Raw genomic sequence first — 22,903 nt, 5'->3', positions numbered from 1 at the left:
TAGCACAACGTCAAGCGGCTTTGATGGCTTAACCAGAACTGAGACTTGTGGACCACCACCCTAGACCCTTGACACGCTCCCAGGCCCTCCTTACCCAAACCCTTCTCTTTCCTTCCTTCCCATCTTTCTGTCTTCTGCTACTCTTAGGCCCGTTTTATCCATTATAGATCTAGGGGGAGGGGCGTCCTTGGGATTATTTAGTCCAACCTCATTTTACAGATGTGTAAACTGAGGCCCAGAAAGGGCTGAGCGACTCACCTGGGATCACAAAGGTTGTAGACTGAGGACTGGCACCCAGGTCCTCTGAAGTTACTTCCTGAGGCCGAAGGATCATAGATACAGTCAAGAGCTGGAAACTGCTTGACCTCCATGCCTTTTTCTAAGCTAAGCCTCCTGCCTGGAGCACCTCTCTCCTCATTATTCAATCAGCTCTTTCACAAGGGAACTTTCCTAGACTGATGCCTAGAGCTGTGCCTTCTCTTCCTGCCCTGAATCACACATCTTCTCGTCTTCACCCTCACTTCGTCCTCTTCGGCCATCCTATGCGCTTTTATTCCATTCTAGCCCTTGAGGTTCTGTTTGGCCCCAGAATCCTCGAGGAGAGACCCAGTCTCTTGAAATGGAATTTCTCAATAGTCAATAAAGGGGCTGATGAAAAGGGGCTCAAAGACGTGAACACTGGAGGGGCTTGGTGTGTCCCAGCCGGCATTTCTTGACACGTTGCTAGGGAGGCAGAATCTTGCTGTGGAAGGAATGCTGGCTTTGGAGTCTGAGGTCCTGGGTTCAAATCCCAACTCTGACACTTACTATCTATGTGACCTTGGCTAAATCTAACCCTCAGGACCTCAGTTTCCCCACCTCTAACATAAGGTTGGTAGACTCAGTGGCTTCCAAGGTCCCTTGGAGGTCCTCTGATCTCATCCGAGCCTCTCGCTGATGGTTAGAGGTAGGGGCTAGGTGTCATGAACCCCATCTTACTGATGAGCAAGTGGAGGCCCACAGGACTGACATGACCACGCAGCTCGGGTTAGAGGCGGGATCTGAACCCAGGTCTTCCTGCCTTTGTTCAGTGTAGTTCTCTGGCTACTCTGGCCCTCATCCTGGCTGGGGAGTCAGGGGTGTGGCACTGGCTGCTTTTCACGGCAAACTTGCCTATTTGTGCTGCCTGTGGGACCCCCTGCCAAATCAGTCTTCTTGAGCCTCAGTCTCCCCCTGCATTAAGTGAGGCCCTGCCAACTCCCCATCTCTGGGCTTGGCCGTCTCCAGTTCTTCATCTTTCTTTGCGTTGTGGAGTCCGCTCTACAACAAAGTGTCTGGGAAACGTGTGTGTGTGTGTGTGTGTGTGTGCGCACACTTGCGTGTGCATGTGTATGCCCATGTGTGCCTTTGGCATCAGTCTGGCCAAGCCTGGGGAGACTTTTTAAATGCATAAAACACATAAGATTCCAAAAGAAACTGATTATATTGAAATACAGTTGTCGAAATATTTCAAGAGCTAGTTTATGGAGCCCTTGTTAAGAACCCCTGCTCTGGTCCAATCCTTTCTTTGACAAAGGAGAGACAGATTGGTGGGAGAAAGAAGCCTGGATCTGTAGTCACAGAACGTGGGTTATCGTAATACTCGTAACGGCAGTATCTAACATTTATACAGCGCTCACTGCGTGCTGGGCACTGTCCTAAGCACTTGATAATTATTGTCCGATTTGATCCTCACAACTGTGCTGGCAGGTAGATGCCATTGTTATCACCTCATTTTAGAGGTGAGAAAAGCCAGGCAGAGAGCTTGTTAGTAGCTAATTATAGCTGACATTTCTGTCGTACTTACCATGTTCCAGCCGCTGTGGCAGAAACTGAGGCAAATAGAAGTTAAGTGATTTGCCCAGGGTCATATAGTGAAGTCAGTGTCTGAGAGCAGATTTGAACTCGGGTCTTCCTGACTCCAGGCCTAGCACTCTGTCTACTATACCACCTAAGTTTCAGCTCTGCTATTTACTAGCTGTGAGACCTTGGTGAGGTCACTTCCCTGCGGTACCCTCCTGAGTAAAAGGAATAGTTTGTACTAGGTGACCTCCCTGGACCCCACTAGCTCAAAATCTCTGAGCCCGGGGATCCTGAGGAATTGGGCCCAGAGAGGGGCCGGGATCTGCCCTCGAGGGCCCGGCTGGGGCTCCTGAATGCCAGGCGTGCCCCCTTTCCCTCGCTCCTTGTGCCCTGTGCTGCCCAATCAGCTCTGCACGGTCCTAAGTGCTGGAAAACAACTGGAATCCTGTGATTTCCAAGTTATCTTTAGGCTGCCCAAGCATTGCTCTAGCTTCCCCAACTCGGGCCGACGGGCAGAGCCAGGAGCCAGTGTGTGACACAGGATGGCATGTGTGTAATCAGCAGGCTATATTTTGTTGAAAATAAGAATGTGAGGGCCCAAACTGCAGGCTTGCGAGTCCAGCTGGGACGCTGAAGGATGTCGTTTGCTCCGCCGTTATCCTAAACCTTCTCATTAGCCTTGAGGCTCACACGCAAACACGGTTCAGATGTGAGTGTCTTGGGACCTTGCCTCGGCCATCATGGAGTCAAGACGGGCCCATAATTGCTGAGCTGGGGTGCATTTTGGTGTGTGCGGTAGATGCATCCTGCCTTGCACCCCACAACTGAACATGTGCTGACAAAATTCCAAATCAAGCCCCCTTCAGCTTACTGGGATAACTGGTCCTAGCTTGAGAAAGAACTTCTCCAGAGGGGTTAGAGCCTAGAACCACAGAGCCCAGCATCAGCACTGAAAGGGTGCCCCCAATTAACTAGGCCCCCCTCTTTCCAGGTGCCTTTGGAGGAGGGTCCCAAGGGCTTCAGGATGTGCCTGGGGTTCCTGGGCCTTGGATGCCCAGGCACCTTTTGCCCCTTGGGCCTTGGCACTGCACTAGAGGGGCGGGGCGGGGGGAGAGGCCGGAGCAGGGGGGCAGGCTGTCCTGGGCCCAGGACTTATGTAAACAACAGACTGTGGGCTGCCCCCTGGCTGGCACCCTTTGCCTGGTCTGGCTGCCGCCCTCTTTGGGCCTCTTCCAGGCTCAGGACTTGACCATCTTTCCCAGCATTTCTAGAAATGACCCTTGGTGCTCTGGTGGATTCTGTGGGGGGGGCCAAGGTCAGGCTCCCTGAGCCCCGGCCAGCCTTAGCACCCACTGCTCACGGGCCCAGCTGTCCCTTTTGTCCCTTTCATCCTTCCATGTTCCCCCTTCAAGTCACAGGTCTTTCCTTCCCCCTCCGAAGCCCCATTTCCTGCTTCCCATTTCCTTGGCCTCTGATGGGTGGGCTTTGGTGTTTCTCTCCCAGCCGGTGAAGCCTCGATGGGATCTGGGGAGAGCAGAGGATGGAGATTACGGGGTTAAGGAAACATGAGGTTTGGAGGGCCAGAGCAGGGGGTGTGGGGGAGGGCTAGCCCAGGGCAGGGAGAGCGGCAGACAGCTCCATTGACCTGGCGAGGGTCTCCTACTCAGAGCGGAGGCCTCCTCGAAGTCCTGGCTCCTTCCCTGTTAGTTAGGGCAGCTGAAGCAAGCCACCACCTGCTGAAGCAGAAGGCTCATCACCCGGCCTTGCCTGGCCACTCACCCGGGGACCTGAGTCACTCAGAGCCCCTGATGGGGTGGGTCTAGTTCACCTTTCCTTGCACTTCTCCCAATTACCCTCCCAAATGGTCTCTCTGCCCTCTCCTGTCTGTGCTTGGGACTGTTTCTAAAGCAATTTTCCTAAAGCCTACGGCTGGTGGCATCACTCTCTTACTCAGTAACTCCCTATCACCCCTAGAGTGAAGGAGAAATTCTGGTTTGGCCTTTACAGCCTTCACAGCCTGCCTCGACTTCCCTTTCCAGCCTTATACATTCCTCTCCTTTGTTCACTCCCAGGCCAGCCAAAGAGGCCTCCCACTGTTCTCACACAGGATGTGCCTTTGCCCAGCCTGCCCCCATCCATGCCCGGAATGTGTTCTGTCTTCCCTTCTGCCTCTCAGGGTCCCTAGCTTCTTGGACTCGACTTTGGAGCCCCCTCCTACAGGAAGTCCGTCCTGATGTCTCCCATCCCCACTAGCCATGCACCACTAGCTGTCTCCTCTCACTAGAATGTAGGGTTTTTTTAGGGCAAGGATTGTTGTATCCCCAGCCCTTGGCACACCCAGTCACATTGAGTACATGATTCTTGCTTTGGAATTGCTTCATCTCCCTGGGCTTCAGTTTCCCTATCTATAAAATGGGATGGTTGGAGTTGGTGACATCACTGTTCCCTTCCCGCTCTGCAGCCTAGAAAGCACTCTGAGCCTCAGTTTCCTCATCTATTCAATGGGGACAATAGAGCCTATTCTTCCTTCCCAGGGCTCTTGGGAGGCGCTCGGGAGACAGTCGTACAAAGTGCTGCCCATGATGTTTGGGGCCAACATAGGGGCCGGACCTGGGAGGTCCTGGAGTCCAGGCGTGGTCCGTGGTGAGAAGGGCCACCTTTGGGGATGAGCATAGGAGGAGGGAAGAGAAGGGAGGGGGCTTGTCTGGACTCTGTCCAGAGCCCTTTGAGTGCCCCCACGGCCCTGGCTGCAGCAGATGGAAATGGAGGGAAGCAGGAGGTCACCTTTGGAGTCAGAGAAGGCAGCCTGAGGTGGGCTCTGCAGGTGAACTCCTCTGCCTCTGGGTTTTGGAGAGAAAACTCTGCTGCTTGTGTGAAGGGTAATGAGCTCCTGATGTGGGAGGCTGCCTCCCACTCAGAGCTTTGGGTGTGGGAGGCTTGTCTAAGGTGCTGGGGCTTGTCTGGGGTCACTCACAGAGTGCCGAGGAGGTTTGAATCCTGACCTATCTGGCCACTTACCATGCTTCCTAAGTACGAGACCTCGGAAAAGACCCTTGCCTTCCCCGGGCCTCAATTTCCTGATTTGAAAAAGAGGGTGTTTGCATTCGATGGGCCTCCAGGGTTCCTTCCAGTACTAAAGCCTACACTTTGGACCAGAGCCCAGGGTTTCCGGGGGCTCCCTGCATCCTGCCATGTTGGGGGACGATGACTTCCTCCGCCCTCCAATACTGCTATTGTTCATGTGGATTTATTGCTTGGAAAAATTCTTTCTAAGCTCTTTGTGTGAGAGTGTGTGTGAGTGAATGTGTGTGCAGGTGTGGAAGTACTGTGAGTTTGTATGTGTGTATGTGCAGGGTACGTGGGTGCGTGTGCGTGTGCGCGCCTGTGTAAACATTCTTTCTTCAGGGATCTCAGAAGCCCTCAGTCAGTCAGTCAACAGGCACATGTATTAAGACCTTTGAAGCGACTCTGGTCCAGAACAGAGTGAGCCTGGGTCTGAGCCTGGGTCCCAGCCCGTGACAGCTCCGTTATGCATCCTCTTTTCACTCCCCTTTTCACTCTCTTTTCACTCTCAGATAACTAGCCCCACCAAGAGCTAGCGTCCCCGAGGAGAGGGGAGGGGGAGGTTGGCCGTAGCCATTGACCTTCCTGAAGACCCCATGGCAGGGGCCCCTTTCCTAGCTTTGGTCATTTTTCACTAAGATCCACTTGGTGTGTGCCGGGTCTGGCTCCCCCACTCTCCTTGGGCCGGCCCCCTTTCCCCCCCCTAATTTCCATTTTAAATGCTTTTCATCCATGCATTTTTCTGGGTGGGTGTAGGCATTCTTCAGGCTTTGGTAGCCCTGAAGGGAAAAGTCCAGGAACAGCTGCAGACCCTGGGGAGACAAGCTGAGGGGAGGCAGGCTCACTGTCTGCAAATGTCAGAGCGATTGGCATGTGGAGGGGGATTAGGCTCAGCTCTGCTTGACCCCCAGCGCTGCCCCTGAGAGCCGTGGGGGTGGGCGCAGACATAGCTGAGGGGCAGATTCTGACTCTGAGTAGGGAAGGATTCCTTAGCCACGAGAGCTGGTTCAGGATGGAGTGGGAGGCCTGTGAAGGGGGTGGGCTCCGGGGCACTGGAGTTCTCCCAGCCCAGGCTGGAGGGCGGCATGGTGGCTGAGGTGTTCAGGAGATGCTCACTCAGGCAGGGGGCCAGACTCCATGCCTTGGGGTCCCTCCCAGCTCAGAGACTTTCTACTTGTCCCCAGAATTCTCTGGGACCCTGCTAGGCTCTGGGTGGGCTAGAGATGTAGCCATGGGAATAACTGTCAAGGAGCTTTCTGTGGGATTATAAACTTCCTGAGGGCAGGGAGCCCATTTTTTGACTGTCTAAGCTTTTAGGTCTGCATAGCTGGCTACTGTTTCATTACTCAGTACTTGGGGCTCAGATATAACTCATCCTTCATATAGAACCCTCAGAATTCCAGTGAGGCATGGAAGGCGCCAATATAATGCTTGGTGAATAGAAGTCAGGCTTGGACTAAACATGCTTGTTATTTTGGTAGAGTTGCAGTGGATTGGGTTACCCTGAAATGGGTTGTGCTTGGGGTAACCGTGTAAACAGTGTAAAATATAGGCTATGGCCAAAAAAAAAAAAAGCCCAGCCATCTGTTATAAATTCTATATATATATAAATATTCACTATTCTTACAGGCCTTCAGGCAGGCTGGGTGCTACTCTTCCTCCTCTTCTCTCACCCCCTCTCCGTTCTCTCTTTCCTCTCTCCTTCTCTCTCCCTCTCCTCTTTCTCTCTTCTTCTCTCTCCCTCTCCTCTTTCTCACTTTCTCCTTTTTTCTTTCCTCTTTCCTTCTCTCTCCCTCTCCTCTTTCTCTCTTCTTCTCTCTCCCTTTCTTCTTTCTCACTTTCTCCTTTTTTTCCTTTCCTCTCTCCTTCTCCCTTTCCTCTCTCCTTCTCTCTCTCCTCTCTCTCTCTCCCCTTCTCCCCCCTCCCCTCAGATTTTTTTTATCTTACTGGCAGTTAGAAGGGCCTGAAGTCAGGTTTCCTTTGCCCATCACTGGGGCTGTTTTCTTGGTGGGCTTTGAGAATTAGCAACAAATATTGTTCCCTAGAACTGCCATCTAGCCTAGAGGGTTCTTTCTTACAGAGGAGGAAACTGAGACCCAGATAGGGGAAGGGGTTTGTCTGAGCTCACACAAGTAGTTAAATAACAGAGCTAAGATTCCATCCCTGGCCCTCTGAATATTTCAAAATCCAAGTCTCGAATTACAAAGTGTTCTTTTCCCAGCATCCTTGGGAGTGCCAGTATTATCACCTCCCATTTTACAGATAGGGAAACTGAGGCCCAAAGAGATCAAATAATTTGGAAAAAGTCTCAGAGCTGCTTTAGTCGAGTCTTCTGATGCCCAGGGCAGGGTTCAGTCCCTGGTGCTTTCCTTTCCTTCCTTCTCCCACTTCTCTTTTTTTCTCCCATTTCCTTCTTTCTCAGATCTCCAGCCCTTTCCTCTTGTGTCTGTTCCTCCTCCCCTACTTGGCCTCCTTGACCTGGCGTCAGGGGCCACTCTCCAGAGTCCCAGGGCCTGGCTGCCTTTCCCTCCCCCGCCAAGAGCAGGGAGGCCAGACCCCTCAGGAGGACTGGGGCTGTTCAGGCTGACTTCCCCTTCTCCAGCCAGGCCTTGTTCTGATGGCTCCTGCACCAACATGTGCAGCTCATATTAGCCACACTTAAAGCAATTATAGAAATAGAATCCAGAAGCCAGGCTAATTAATGATTGTCCTCCCACAGTGGGAGAGTTAGCGCGCATTTATTAAGCCCTGACTATGTGCCAGGCACTGTGCTAAGCACTGGGGTACAAAGAGGCAAAAACCCAGTCCCTGCTCTCCAGGAATAATAACCAGGCGTGTTAGCACTGGTCAGTGCTATAAGGTTGGCAGAGCTCCGTCCTGACGGTATTTCCACATTCTAACGAGGGAGGGACAGAAAGGGGTCTGAAGGCCTCTTTTTTCGCTAAGGTCAGGAAGGAGAAGGCCAAGGACTCTACTTTTGAGCACCTTGCCGAAGATGCACAACCCCCACAAAAGCCCCTGCCCTCAGGGACCTTCCATTCTGCCAGGGCTGAAAGACACAAAGTCTAAGGTTTGAGGCTACAGCCAACGAGGCCAGGGTGGGGAGGGGAGCTCGGATTTCATGGGGGAGAGAACTTCCTGGATTATCCAGCCCGCTACCTCATCCCCCACTGATGCCTTTATTGTACAGAGAACGGAAGTGTTTCCAACAGGGCGAGGAAGTAAATTGGCAAGCAGCACCCAGCCAGGGAAAGTGGCAAGTCAGGATTCAAACCCAGGTCTTTTGACTTCCAAGCCAACAGTCCTTATGAGTTGGTGCTGGCGTTCACTGAAAAACTTAGAAATCCTGAATTCATTGATAACTTTCAAATGGCAGCATTTTAAGCAAGTAGAGGTAGAGTGAATTGAGTGTTGGCTTTGGAGGCAGGATGCCCTGGGTTGGAGTCCTGCCTCTGACAGATACTGGCCGTGGGACCCTGGGCAGATCACTCAGTCTTTTAGAGCTTTAGGCCCTGGTGTCAAACTCTTGTAGAAAGGAGAGCCGCCAACCCCTAGGGAAGGCTCCCTGCCTGTGCGTATTGTCTCAGAAAACCACATCTTAACATTATCTGTGTTCTATTGTAGTTTTATTTCCCAATTATACATTAATGTGGTTCAGCAGCTCTGCCCTAGGCAAGCCTCTAAGACCAGAACTGGCAGACAAGGTGCCAACTTGGATTAATACAAGATGGCTCCTCTTGTGAAATTCCCTTTACTGGTTAAAACCAAAACCCAGACTGTGCTAAAGCAGTGAGAGGCCACACGGCTTAATGGCCAGAGGAAGTCAGGAAGACTACCCTCAGTTTCTTCATCTGTGAAATGAGGAGGCTGGACTAGAGTTCCCCTGAGGTCCCTGCCAGCTTTAAATCTGTGACTCTCAGACCCTCATTCGAATTCTCCTGGCTCTGTGATGCTAGGCCAGATAGGTAACCTCTCCGTGCCTCACTCTCCTCAGTGGTAAAATGAAGGATGAATTCTAAGTCCTCTCCCATCTGTAGAGTCTAAGACTGAAAGTCGAGAGACCTAGATTGAAATCCTGGCTGTACTCCTTCCGGCTCTGTGACCTTGGCCATCTTTCTGGGCCTCAGTTTCCTTATCTGTAAAATGGCCATCACCATGCTTTCCCCTCAAAGTGCCCAAGGAGGCAGGTGGTTCCCTGGCTTTATAAGCCTCCAAGTACACTGGCATGTGAGCTATTAAGCATTTCAGATCGTTGGCCTTTGGACGCCCAGTTTCTATAGGAGCAAGCAGGTGTGGGCTGGTTGGGTTTTTTTTTTTTTCCCCAACTCAGTCTCTTTTTAAGCCTCATTCATTGAAGGCAGTTTCTGCTACTTCTAGCTTCTTGATTTGGAAAGAGAGAGCCCAAACCCTGTGAACCAATAGGCAGACCCAGAGGTTTTGAGCTGTTTGCCTTTGAAAGGGAAAACGTGACCGACTCAGCAACTCCTAACAAGAACACACAGTTTCTGGAAGGTGCAAAAAATGCCGTCTTTCCAGTTTGGGCGGCGATCACAGCGGAAGCGGAGGGAGGATGTTTTGTGCTGAAGCCAAACCTGAGGGCTCAGTCGTCTTCACTTCTCCTTCCCCAGAGTGATGTTCCTCCGTGCCAGTGTGCACGACTCCCTCCCCATGGACCCTAACCATCCCCCTGGCTAGAGCCGGCCTGAAGTCCGGCCAGCCTGCCTGAGGTCCCACTTACCGACTCCACTCCCCTGCTACTTTATAAGATTGCTGCTGCTGTCCTTCCTGAGTCATTTCTGGTCCTGTCCGACTCTTCATGACCCCATTGCTTCCCATTGCTTGGTTTGCTTGGCAGAGATACTGGAGCGGTTTGCCATTTCCTTCCCCAGCTCAGTTTACAGATGAGGAAACTGAGGCAAATAGGGCTAGGTGACTTGCTCAGGGTCCCACAGCTAGGAAGTGTCATGTGTCTGAGGCCGGATTTGAACTCGGGTCCTCCTGACTCCAAGGCCGGAGCTCTATCTACTGCGCCACCTAGCTGTCCCTAGCTGCCCCCAGCTGCCCCCATTCATTTATGTCTTAAACTTTTTTAATGTACTTACTATGTAAGGCAAGATGGCTGAATGGAGAGAGATCTGGGGAGGGGGAAAGGAGCAACACATTTATATAATGCCTGCTGTGTGCCAGGTACTATGCTAGATGCTTTACAAATATTATCTCATGTATTCCACATACCAACTTTATGAAGTCGGTGCTGTTATGATTCCCATTTTACAGTTGAGGAAACTGAGGCAGACAAGTTAAGTGGTGTCCTAGCTGGTAAGTGTCTGAGGATAGATTTGGTATGGCCATTGATGGTAAGCCTCTTACATTTTCAGATGACCCCCTGCTTGGAGAGATGGCTAACAGGCATTGGGTATCCAGAGATTTTGACAGCTGAAGAGCACTGGGTTCAATCTAAGATGATGGCATTTGATTTGGACGAGTGTAAACTTTAATACTGAACTCAGATTGGAAAAAAAAATCAACATCACAAGTGCATGATGGGAAGGTTGACTGGGTGGCTATTTGTCTGCAAAAGACCTGAGCCTTTTAGCTCAGAAAGAAGGAAGGAAAAACACCATCAAAACCCCCCCAATCCTGCAACTCTAGCAACAAAACTCCCTCACAAAGCAAACAATCTGGCTGACAGCCGCAGCCCCCAAAGCTGATGGCTGGACTGCATTAGAAATCAGCGGGCCCTGTGCGCTCCGCCCTGGTCCAATCACATTTTGGAGCATTGTGCATTTCCTGGCATCACATTTTAGGAAGACGCTTCCTACACAGAGAAAGAGGCAGACCCCCCGCACATGATGCTGATACAAAGTATTATAGCACCATACAAAGTAACATCAAGGGGAGAAGGCCGGGTCCTTAGAAGAGAGCTTGTATTTCATTTAATTAAAATGAAATTGAATTGAAAAGGAGTAGATTGAATTACCTAGTTTTCATTGGCTTTGCCTAATAGATCTTGATCCCTATTTCCAAGGGAACATCTGGGACTAGACTTGGCCCCCAGCCAGGATCTGTCCTGTAGAAGTTAATCATGTTGGGTGAGGTTCATGGACAATGTGTGCACAGATGGTCAGAAACTTCCAAGACCAGCTCCTCTGGCTGCTGGGAGCTCAGTGAAACTTCATGAAAACAGTGATGTGGGGCGGAGTGTGAATGATTGACACATGTCCATCCGAGGAGCCTTGGGACTCACTGGGAGCACTATTTGGGGAGGGGGAGGAGGGGGGAGGAATTAGAAGGAGTGAATCACTTGTGCCTAGAACTGCTCGCCCCCACCCCACCCCCACACCTGGGGGGCCTGTGGTGAAGTAGCAGGAGCCCTGAACTTGAGGGCCCTCTCTTTTTAGTTTCCTCATGCATAAAATTGGAGGGGGGAAGGGGAACTGTCTCCATTGTTTCCAGCTTACATTGTATCCTCTCTCCAACTGTCAAAGTCATCCTCCTAAGGTACAGATCTGATTCTATTACTGCCTTGCTCCAAAATCTTCAATGGCTCCCTATTGCTTCTGGGATAAGGTACACACTCCTTAACCTGGCTGGAGTTACCGACCATTGGCCTGCCACTCACCTGTCCAACCTGACTTCCTTCTACTGCTATTCACATGCTTGTGAACGGTGGGTGGTCCATTTCCCACCTCCATGCATTGGTACAGGCTATGCCCAGGCCTGGAATGCCCTCCTCCCTCACCCGTCGTCGTCTCTCAGAATTCTTGCCTTTTTTCAAGGCTCCATTCGGGTGTCCCCTTCTCTGGGAAGCCTGCTCAGATCTCCCCAGTTTTCCTTACACTGTAGTTGTTTGTGGGCCTGGCGAGTCACAAGTCTCCTCTCTGTCTGTCAGCCTCTCCTTTGGGCTTGGGGCTGTTACATTCAGATGCTATTTGCCAAGTTGAAAAACCATCACCTTTCTGAGCCAGGGCTGGAACCAAAGTTTCGAGTCTGAGGCCAGTTGGCTCAGGGCTGCTGAATGTGGTTGGCCTGGTTTGGTGGGGCCAGCTAGTTTTCCTTTGCTGTACATGTCTTGATATTCATACAGGCTGAGGACGAGCTGAAAAGTTATTTGTGGTTGGGGCTTAACGAGCTTAGAAAAGGCAGCATCTGAGTCAGGAGGCCCTGGGTTCAAGTCTTGCATTTGAGGCCTGTGGGTGGTAGGTAATTAAATCAGAGTCACTGAGGGCCTGATGCTGTGCATCGAAGCCCAGGGAGTTTCCTCAGCAGGGGCCGCCTTGTTGTTCCTGGAACCAGATGCTTCATCTGCAGACTCGAGGCATTTGCACTGGTTGTTCTCCATGCCTGGATTTCTCTCCCTCCTCATCTTCCTCTCCTGGCTTCCTTCGGGTCCCAGCTAAAGCCCCGCCTTCTCCAGGAAGCCTTTCCCATCTCTAATACTGGCAGCTTCCCTCTGGGCATTATCTCCAGTTTATCCTGCCGCCAGCATTTGTGTATGTAGTTGTTGGTATATTGCCTCCTTTGCCTCTGTATCCCCAGGGCCTGGCACATAGTAGGCACTTACTAAATGTTGTTGATTGATTGACAGGTGTTCCCTGTGCCAGTGAAATCCCAGGTCTGGACATGGGGCCCTCCACCTCTCCCAAGCAGCTTTGCCAAAAACCCAAACTGAATATCATACTAAAAATTATTCACAATGAAAAACATGCTGCAACAAAGGACGGTACCAGTGTATCTGTAGCTCCCTCCAAGTCCTTGTGTCCAGTCTTACCCAGAAGTTTGGAATCTCAGGGGTCATCTTGACCAAATTTTTTTGATCGTGTACCTGAGTTCAGATCAGGTCTGAGGGGCAGCTGGGTGGCACAGTGGATAGAGCACCGGCCCTGAAGTCAGGAGGACCTGAGTTCAAATCCGGCCTCAGACCAAACATTTGACACTTACTAGCTGTGTGACCCTGGGCAAGTCACTTAACCCCAACTGCCTAAAAAAGAAAAAAAAATTAAAAAAAAGTCAGGCCTGAGACACTTACTGGCTGTGTGAACCTGGGGAAGTCACTTCGCCCTGGCTGCCTCAGTTTCCTCATCTGTAAAATGAACTGGAGAAGGAAATGGCAAACCACTCCAGTATCTCTGCCAAGAAAACCCCAAAATGGGGTCGTGGAGAGTCAGACACGACTGAAACAACTCAACAACAGGGCTCATAAAGACACAATTTTGAGCATTCCCCCCAACATGTGTATTTTTAATTTATAATATGCATAGTACCAGGGTGCTAATAATAAACAGAAAATTTAAAGGCTAAGCAAAGGAGTCGCCTGCCGCCCCTAGACGTGCAGGAAGCACAGAGCCGCCCCGAACTTCTCAGGCTTTTGGAAAGATGCGTTCACTTCTGGCTTCGCAGCCTGTTGCCTCATTAGCCAACTGGGACCAGCGGCAGAACGTCCACCCCTGCTGTAACTCTCCAAAGTGCTGACCTCACACGTCAGCAATTTCACCCAGAAGCCATCTCCCCAGGGAGACGGTGCCACTGTGAGACTGCACATCTCCTCTGAGAGAGAGTGCCCGAGACACAGGACTCTGGGTCTTCCCACGGGCCAGACCTGCATTGCACAGACATCCCAGGTATACAGACAACAGTTGCCCCGAGAAGCACATCCTACACCATACCATTGAGTTCCTGACAAATGGCTATCTCATTGCTAATTGGATACCTCCAGTTATGAGGAACTCACTCCCTCCCCAGACATCCCATTCTACTTTCAAATAGCTCTCATTCTTAGGAAGTTGGTTTGTTTTTCCTGAGTTAGAACTTAACTCCCTCTTCGGCACATCCCCCTCATTACTCCTAGTCCTGACCTAGCAAGGCTAATCTTCCTTCCAGATGACAGCCCTTTAAATACTGGAAGACAGCTTTCAGTCCCCATTAGCTGATGAGTGAACACACAGCCATGCTTTAACTCTTTTCTTCTTGTCCACTAAAAAAAGAATTGCTCAGAGATCTAACTTTAATGCTGGCATCATAGAGAAAGGCATTGTGTGGTAATAGATAGTATGCTGGAATGGAAAGGAGGAGGTCTTGGATTCAAATCCTGTCTCTGGCACCTTTTAGCTGAGTGACCCTGGTAAAATGACTTCCCATCTCTGTGCCTCAGTTTCCTCAGCTGTAAAATGAGGGAATTGATCTTGATGGCGTCCACATGGAGCCAGGGGTCACGTGGGAGCCCGGCCCGGGGGTGGTAGCCCAGCACGTCTTGAGGGGGCTCAACATTTACGTTTGCTCTTGCAGCCTCCCCGCTCCTGCTCTTTGCCAACCGCCGGGACGTGAGGCTGGTGGACGCTGGAGGAGCCAAGTTGGAATCCAGCATTGTGGTGAGCGGCCTGGAGGACGCGGCGGCTGTGGACTTCCAGTACTCCCAGGGTGTCATTTACTGGACGGATGTGAGTGAAGAAGCCATCAAGCAAACATACTTTAACCAGTCAGGGAGCGCGGTGCAGAACGTCATCATCTCCGGCCTGGTGTCCCCCGATGGCTTGGCGTGTGATTGGATCGGGAAGAAGCTCTACTGGACAGACTCGGAGACCAATCGAATCGAGGTGGCCGATCTCAATGGAACCTCGAGAAAAGTCCTTTTCTGGCAAGATCTGGACCAGCCGCGGGCCATCGCGCTGGACCCTGCTCACGGGTAAGTGATGCTCCCGCGTTCTGAAGGCCACCAGGGCCGACGGTCTTGCTTCTTGGGTTGAGATGGGAGCAGAATTGAGAGGAAGGCCGAGGAGGCGTCATCACAGCTGCCAGGCTCTCTCCTGGTGGCCTTCTCTAGGTTGATCTGTCTTGTTTATCAGACAGTCGTGCACTCACACGTGTCAGCTGCTGCCGGGCCGTAAGCTGGAACTGGTAAGCGTCTCTGGGTTGTGTAGAATGGCCTTGACATCCAGGCTCTTTGAAAGGGCTTGGATAATTCTTCTAAAAAAAAATGGACTTTTGCAGTGTTCTCTGTAGAAGCAGACCGATGGAAAATGGGTGCAAATGTTGATTTTGTTTGGTGGTGGGATGTCAACCTGTGATTTGATCAACGATGGGACCTCTCAGTGTGAGAACTCCTTCCACTAAAGTAGACTGGTAACTCCTATAACTTACAGTCTTCAGAGATACAGAGCAACTTGCCCAGGTCAGAGACTTTATGCATCCAAAATGGTGCTTGAACGCTGGTCTTGGTGACCTAATTCAGGTAATATAAAAGATCAGCGACTTTCAGTGACTCGCCCATGATCACACAGCTAGTAATATCAATGATAAATATTAAATAATTAAATAATATATAAAGAATAACTCCTTTGCCTGGAGCTCACACCTCTCCTATCCTCACGACATGCCTGTGGGAGAGAGAAGTCCCAGAGTCATAGATATAGAGCTGGAAAGCACTTCAGAAATGGAGAGGCATTGCTAACCCCATTTTACAGGTAGGATGACTGAGTCTCAGAGAAGTGAAATGACTGGCACACAGTCATGCAGATAGGCAGCGTCAGAGCTGGTTTGGGGGCCCTGTTCTGAGGCCAGCACCACTCTTGTCCCTGCACCATCTTATCTGAAGTCAGGGCTTGAATGGGAAAATTAACAGAAGATGAATTCCTTAGTAAGTTCAGGAGAGAAACACCCTGGTCTTTAGAAGAGGAGACGGAAGACTCCTTCCCTACCTCACTGGGAGCTCTCCAGCGGCTCAGTCTCCTCATTTGAAGGCCATGAGCTGGGAAGGGTCGTCCTCAGTTCCACAGCTATTTCCCCAGGACGAGTTATGTGCCAGGTATCGATGCTAGGCATGGTGTCACAAACCCTCTCCAAACCTTAACGCTCTTATGGAGCATCTAGATGGCACAGTGGATGGAGTGGTGGGCTTGGAGTTGGGAAGACCCGAGTTCAAATCCAGCCTCAGACACAAACTAGCAGTGTGACCCCGGACAAGTCACTTAACCTGTTTGCCACGGTTTTATCATCTATAAAATGGGCCTAGTGATAGCACCTACCTCCCAGGTGTTGTGTGGATCAAATGAGGTAATATTTGTAAAGCGCTTAGCACAGTGCCTGGCACATAATAAACACTACATAGATGTTGGCTATTATTAATATTATTAATACCTGAGATTAATTAATTAATTAATTAATACCTGAGATACCAGGCCGGTTGGATACTGATATCCCCATTTTCCAGATGGGAAGCCCAGGTCCTGTTCAGATGAGAATGAGCAGCCCAGGTTGGTTGGTACTCTAATAGCAGTACCTGAATAGGAGATGTTGGGGCTGATGCTGTGACATTAGGTGTAGTCTGAGTCAACAGTTCAGTAGTCTTAAGCACTTACTATGTGCCGGATTCAGACCCAGGTTCTACCACTTACCTGGTCTGGCCTCAGTTTCCTCAGCTGTCAGATCAGGGGGTTAGACTAGCTACATGGCCTCAAAGGTTCCCTCTAGCTCTGTGGGACCCTAGGGTCCCTTCACCTTTCTGGGCACACAATAGAGGCAGCGTAGCCTAGTGGCCTACTGCCTAGTGGCAGTACTCTGAGCCTAGAGTCAGCGAGACCTGGGTTCAGATCCTGCCTCTGGCACTGAGCATCTGTGTTCCGTCTCTTCTCGGTAACTCCCTGGGACTTTCTTCACTGTGATGAGGCAGAGAGCTCCACTGCCAGGAGTCTCTCCCATGCTGATGACGTCACAGGTCCCTTGTGGGTGTCTAGGTGCCTAGGGGGCCTGGCTTGCTGCCACATTGAGTGTTTCTGGGGCTGGCCTAAAGGGGTCGACCCTTTTTTTGGGGGGTCACCAGGAGCTGCTGGGTGGCGCCTCCTTTGGAGTGGCGGTTCCTGAGGGAAAGGCCTTTGGCAGGAGCAGTGCAGAAGACTTTGATCATCAGGGAGCGAGTGCGAAGGCCAAGGGTTCCGCTGAATACTTCCCTGAGAGCCTGGGGCAGTCGTGTTCGGTCCTGAGCGCATGTCAGATGCGGCGATTACGATGATGAGAGTCAGGATGGGGCAGCAGGAGCTGGATTTAAGTGCCTCTGCTGGCGTTGATGATTGTGTGATCGTGGACAAGGCGCATCATTTCTGACCCTCGAATCTTCCTAGGGTCGGGGATGGAAATCAAGACCATCTGTCCACTCTCTTTATTTTAGAGAGGCTTAAAGAGGCAGAGTGTACTGCCCAAGGTCACCCGCCTGGCAGTAAGTGACTGAGCTCAGCTTTGAACCAGGGCCTCAGACTCCAGCATCCTTCCTTCCCCCGCCCCACACTGCTTCCTCAGCTTTCAAACGACGACGATGATGATAAGCGGACTTTTCAGACAATAACACAATTGAGCCTCACAGTCATTCTATGAGGTAGGCAATGTTATTACCCCCGTTCTCCAGCTAGAAAAGCTGAGGATCGGAGACCTTAAGTGACTTGCCCATGTTTGAACAGCTAGTAAGTGCTAGAGGTAGATTTTCAATCCAGGTCTTCCTGACCCAAGCTGAATATTCTCTCCACTAAACCGTGATAGTGCCTATAAAGTGCTTTGCAAACTTTAGTGTTATGTATGTTATTATTTTTGGGCAGCCCAACTCTCCCCAGGCTCTCTTTCTCCAGGTTATGGTTGGTTTACTCACCCCACCTGGGTGAGGATGATTCCCTAGAATAGTAACTATAAGGCAATAATAACTCCATTCTCTCAGGGTCCTAGAGATAACCCAGGTGTGAGGGAAACATTCATAATACTCAACATTGTAGCTTCTGAGCACCCACCAACATGCTTCCCATTTATGCAGATCAATCACATTAATATCATGGACTCTTGAACATAGAACATTTTCTAAACTAGGAGGCAAAAGCAAACATTTACCCAATAGAAGGCAAAAACAGGGATAAGAAAAATGTAACAGTTAGCTCTGAAACCTCAATCATACTCTCTCCAATGCACACAGTATCCATGGGGAAAGTGGGCACACGCAGTCAAGAGGCCTGTGAATGGGGAAACACGTGGCGCTGAGGCAAGTAATGCCTCCAGACTGCTGGCTTTGATGTCCTTGATCTCTTTAGGGAGCCATCTGTACTATTAGTGACTTGCTGAGATGTCAGGCTGTTGAAGTCAGTCTCTTTTAACACACAGCCACCCTTGGCAGTACACTGAGTGTTACGCTTTTTCAGTGATAAGCAGTTCCCTTAAACCTGAAAACTGCCAAGCTCCTCAGATCTGCTGTGGGCCTCTGAGAAGTTTCTCAAACAAACAGTGAGGGATTCTGCTTTTTCCATTAAGCTCTCAGCAACGCCATGCCTCTGCTCCAATCAGTACGACTTACAGCAGAGCAAAGCCTGTCTTTCCCTTTCTGTTTCTCTCTCTCAAACCAGAGGATGACAAGGGGCAGTAGAAACAAACCTTTGGGAGGTTTTTTCCTCTTTGACTGTAGATGGTGTCAGAGCGTAACACTGCCTTTCTCTAACCAATCGGCTATTAGGAAAGCAATACTTCTCTTCCCATCCACATGGCTCCCGGAAAAGCATCTGCAGAGCTTGCCTGTCAGTCCTCTGGGGGCCCAGCAGAACAGATCTCATCTCTTTTCTGTGTGAGTAGCTTTTCATATATGTAAAGACTGCTGACATGTTCCCTTCTTGTCTCCAGGCTCAATAGTCCCTGTTTCCTTCCTTAATTGTGGCATGGCATGAAAGGTATACCTGCCACCCTCATAACCAGAAAATTCCCTGAGCAATGTGCCCTCACTTTGTGTTGTGGGGGATCCGTAGTCGTGGTTTGGGTTTTCTGGGTAGTGTCAGGATTAACACAGCCAAGCTGCCAGAAATAACCACTAGACATTAGCATGAGTAAAGGAAAATTTAAGGACATCTCCTGAAATCCCAGTACTCCTGGCTGTGATTACAGAGTCCAAGGCTTTTGAATCATACCTGATGGTTTTAAAAGGAACCGTTTTCATGGGCTGTCTGGAGCTGCATTTTCCTAGAAATGCTTCCCCGGGAAAACCCGTCTCTAGGGCTTCTTTTCATGAACTCTTACACAGGCCAGGATGTTGTCTGCTTAAACACATTTTTTATATTTTTATGATAATTTTTATATCATTTTCCTTTCCTTTCTAAATTTCATTTTCCTATCCCTCCTTCTTCCTCTACCCACGAGCCATCCTTTGTAGTGAAGATTGAAAAAGAAAGAGGGGAGAAAAAGCAGTTCACAAAACCAACCAACACATTAACCCCCTGACAGTATATGTACTATTCCATACCCACAGCCCCCCACCTCCGTGGTGGGGAAGGGAGGGATACGCATTCTCTCAGCTAAGTTGGTTGTTTATTTGGAGATAGGAAAAGACAAGAGCACAAGGGCTTTGTGGTAGCCTCTTAAACATAGGATTCTCACCACTTGAACATCCTGGTGCAGCCTACTACAACGGTGTAATTTACTGGTTTCTGATGTGAGTGGGGAGAGCCATGTAGCTCACTACTTCTCAGGGCTTGCTTGGCCCATTCCAGCTCCGTTTGGCCTCATTAGGCATTTAGAAGGACTGAATGGGTGGGGGGTGGAGGGAGCAGGGAAGTGTTGACTAGAAGAACTGAGATGGCATGAATCATTTCCTCTATATTTCAGAGTTTTTCTGAGGCCGGAATAGCTCAGGAGTGTGGTGCTCCAAACCCAGGTAAATAAGTGAAAATCCTCCAGACCTATATCATCTTTTCCTGTAGAAATAAAAAAGCTTCCAACACTCTGACCGCAGCTCCAAATCCCCATCAGTGGTAGTTGTGTCCTGAGGAGAAGGCTTGTTTTTTAGCTTGTAGCTTGTTTTTATCTTTGGGGAGTAGAGGCGATTATCGCTTTACAGTCTAATCCTTTTACATTTGCGTGGTGTGTCGCTGCCCTTTAAATTTCGCCTAGGGACTTTTCTTTTCAAGCTGTTTGGGGTTAATTTTTAAAACACGAGTCATGGACTTCTGAAGTCAGATGCCTCAAAGGTTGCCTTTGCAGGGTCGATGAATGATTTGTACTTCTGAGGTTTGAGACATTTTATCTGGCCTTATTGGCGGTAACTTCAATCGTCATAGCTCTGGCGCCATGGGGGAAGGAGCCTTTGACTTCAAATCCTGGTGCTGTTTTTGAATTATTTCTGCTCTTTGAAAGGGTGCCATTGAGATTTGGGGGATAATCGAAATGCTTGGAAAATGTTTGATTCTCCCCTCTCTGTTTAATTTTCTCTAAAATCTTCTGATCATGTATTCAAATCATGTCAGGAGCTGGGGTGGTGCACTGAAAAAAAACAAAAACATGGGATTTGGTGCTTATGGTGCAGGACGTGGGTTCCTCCAGGACCTCTGTGATTCTGGACAAGCCTCTGCCTTTCTCTGGGCTGCAATTTTCTCAGCTGGAAAATGAAAGGGTTGGGCAAGATGGCTTCCAAGGCCCTCCCAGCTCATGGCAGATGGTCTCAGGGTCTGGATCTGGTGAAGATCATGGAGCATCCACTAGCACCCAAGGCCATTAAACCTGGCTTAGTCGGCAGCCCCTCTGTGACTCTGGTGAGGGGGCCACGGCGCAATAACTTACACGTAGTAAGAAATTCTACATGACGGGATAGGTCTTTACCCACTTATTGATCGAAGTAAGGCAGTTGAAGTTAAGTTGTTCAAAGCACTGTCCCTAGTACATCCTTGCAAGGGAAGGGAGTGTAACTACTGTCATTCTCATTTTAATAGATGGGAAACTGAGGCTCAGAGAGGTTGAATAGTTGAAGTCAGGAAGGCCTGGGTTCAAACCCTACCATGCCCAATTACAAGGGTGTGATCCTGGGCAAATCATCGAACCAGTCTGGGCCTTGGTTTCTTCATCCGAATGATGAGGAGTCACCATCATGTGGCCTCTAAGATGCCTTCTGTGTTTAAATCTATGATCCTGGGAGGTTAGTGACTTACCCAGGGTCACACTGTCAGTATTCGTTGGTGAGGACTTGATGGGATTCTTTGGTGGGCTCTTGATGTCTCACTCTCTCCTTCCCTCCTCCCCTGCCCCAGAATGTCAGAGCTGAAAAGAACCTCAAAGAAGCTTGGGGGCCTTGGGATCCAGCCCCTTTCTGACTGAGGATTCCTCCAATGCCGCCGTGGACAAGCAGCCATCTTTCAGTGGTGGGGAGCACCCCGAGGCAGCCTGGCCCCTCTGTCCAGCTGAAACTGCTGGTCTGCAGGACCCTGCCCTTGTTCCTGTCCCTCGTTCCACCCTCCAGGGCCACTCACAGCCAAGCTAGCCTTTGGCCCTCCCGTAGTCGTCAGGGGCTTTGCGAAAACCGCGTGCTAATGGCTGGCTTGTTCACTGGTGAGGTGGCCCCTCTCTTCTGGTGCCAAAAATCTGAAAGGGACACATTTTTCTAGTTAAAAATAGATTGACTATTTTTATAAAATAGCTGCGTGGCCTTGGGCAAGTCACTTCTTTTCTGTGAGCCTCAGTTTCCTCCTGTGTACGACAAACTGGTTGGACTAGTCCAACCCTGGGATCAGTCCCAGCCCTGAATCGGACTGTGGGTGGCACAGTCAGGAGTGGGGTGGGGAGGTGGGGATGAGGGGAGAGGGCAGGGTCCCCCCCCCCAGACTGAACAAGCTCTTCCCCAGCCTGGCCTCTGCCCCTTCTCCTCACTTCTCTGCTTTCTGAAATGTGGCTGGATCTTAGTGAGCCTTTTGCAGACAAAAATCCCATTCACAGGGACTTTGATTAGGGAGTTTGAGAACAGATGAGGAAACTGAGGCAGAGATTAAACGACTCACCTAGGGTCACACGGCTAGTGAGCGTCGGAGGCCGGATTTGAATTTGGGGCTTTTACCGACTCCAAGGCTAACGCTTGATTTCTCCACCCAGCTACCAGAAAGATCCTTTTCCCCTTGGCGTTTGGCAGGTAAGCTCGCAGCACTTAACCAGCATAATCTGCTCCTGCCTGCCTCCATGGGCACCACCCCTCCTGACCTGTGGATCTCCCGCCCTCCTGCCCCTGCACCTCTGATCCGGTCCCAGGTTGCTCGCCGCTCCCGTCCTGGCTCCTCCTCAGTCCACCGCACTGATGCACAGGACTTACCTGCTGGCCTGCAGCCCCGCGGGGAGCCCTGCCTCGGCCTCCTAACGGGGACTCTGTGGAAATGAGAAGGTGGCAGGACAGGAGAGCAGGCATCTTCCTGCTCCCCCTCCTCCCCATTAATGACAAGGACGCCCTCATTCTTAGGGGCAGCTGAGTCACCCTCCCCTCTCCCCTCCCCCCGTCGTTACAAAATCTCGTGGATTCTCCCTCCTCGGCCTCTCTAGAATCCACCCCCTTCTCTTTGGCTTAGAGGCAGCGATGTGGCTAGTGAGAGTCAGGAAGAGCAGAATTCAGATCTTACCACAGCACTTACTGGCTGTGGGACCCCGGGCAGAGCACTTATCCTCTGTTTGCCTCAGTTTCCTCATCTGTAAAATGGGGATAATAATAGCACCTCCCTCCCAAGGTTGTCGTGAGGGTAAAATGAGATAACATCTGTATTCTGCAAACCTTCAAGTGCTATAGAAATGCTATCACCACCACCACCACCACCATCATCATCATCATCATCATCATCATCATCATCATCATCATTATTCAGGCAGGAGGGAGGCATCGAAGTGGAGATGGGGGAAAGTCAGCGGTGACCAGCCCCTGTCTTGGGTGACATCCTTCAGGCACCAGCTTTTATTTGAAGCCTTCCCAGGGTCCCTCTGGCTCTACGGGCCCGGCACCATCCTCGTCTTTTGTTCCTTCCCAGTAGAATGTCAGTTTCTTGAAGGCAAGGAGGGTTTTGTTTTTGTCCCGGGGGTACACGACCTGGCGCATGGTAGGCGTCTAATCGATGGCCGATGCATGTAAATGTGCGTTCCGGCTTAGTATTCTGCAGTATCCTCAGTATCCTTGGGAGGAGAGAGTGGTGTTACCGAAGCCAGGCTTAGGGAGAGTTGGAGCTCAGACAAGGCCTCCTCCTCCAGGGAGCCTTCCATGATCTCCCTC

General features: G+C 50.5%; 1 protein-coding gene and 1 long non-coding RNA gene across 2 annotated transcripts in view; both read left to right on the top strand.

Moving 5' to 3' along the window:
- The window catches only part of LRP5L (LDL receptor related protein 5 like), a 93,827-nt gene that overhangs the window by 26,178 nt on the left and 44,746 nt on the right, over positions 1–22,903 (top strand). The window contains exon 2 of the mRNA XM_027856009.1: positions 14,170–14,566. Coding sequence (XP_027711810.1) covers positions 14,170–14,566 — 397 coding nt within the window. The remainder of the gene's footprint in view (positions 1–14,169; positions 14,567–22,903) is intronic.
- Positions 18,388–21,465, top strand: LOC114038641. The gene is made up of 3 exons (XR_003568580.1): positions 18,388–18,469; positions 19,501–19,549; positions 20,916–21,465. It is a non-coding gene; the product is annotated as an uncharacterized LOC114038641 (long non-coding RNA).

The sequence above is a fragment of the Vombatus ursinus genome, unplaced genomic scaffold, assembly GCF_900497805.2.
Source record: "Vombatus ursinus unplaced genomic scaffold, bare-nosed wombat genome assembly UNPS02011369.1, whole genome shotgun sequence".
Classification (NCBI taxonomy): domain Eukaryota; kingdom Metazoa; phylum Chordata; class Mammalia; order Diprotodontia; family Vombatidae; genus Vombatus; species Vombatus ursinus.
Note: the sequence above shows the minus strand (reverse complement) of the source record. Positions and strands in the feature narration are given on the sequence as shown.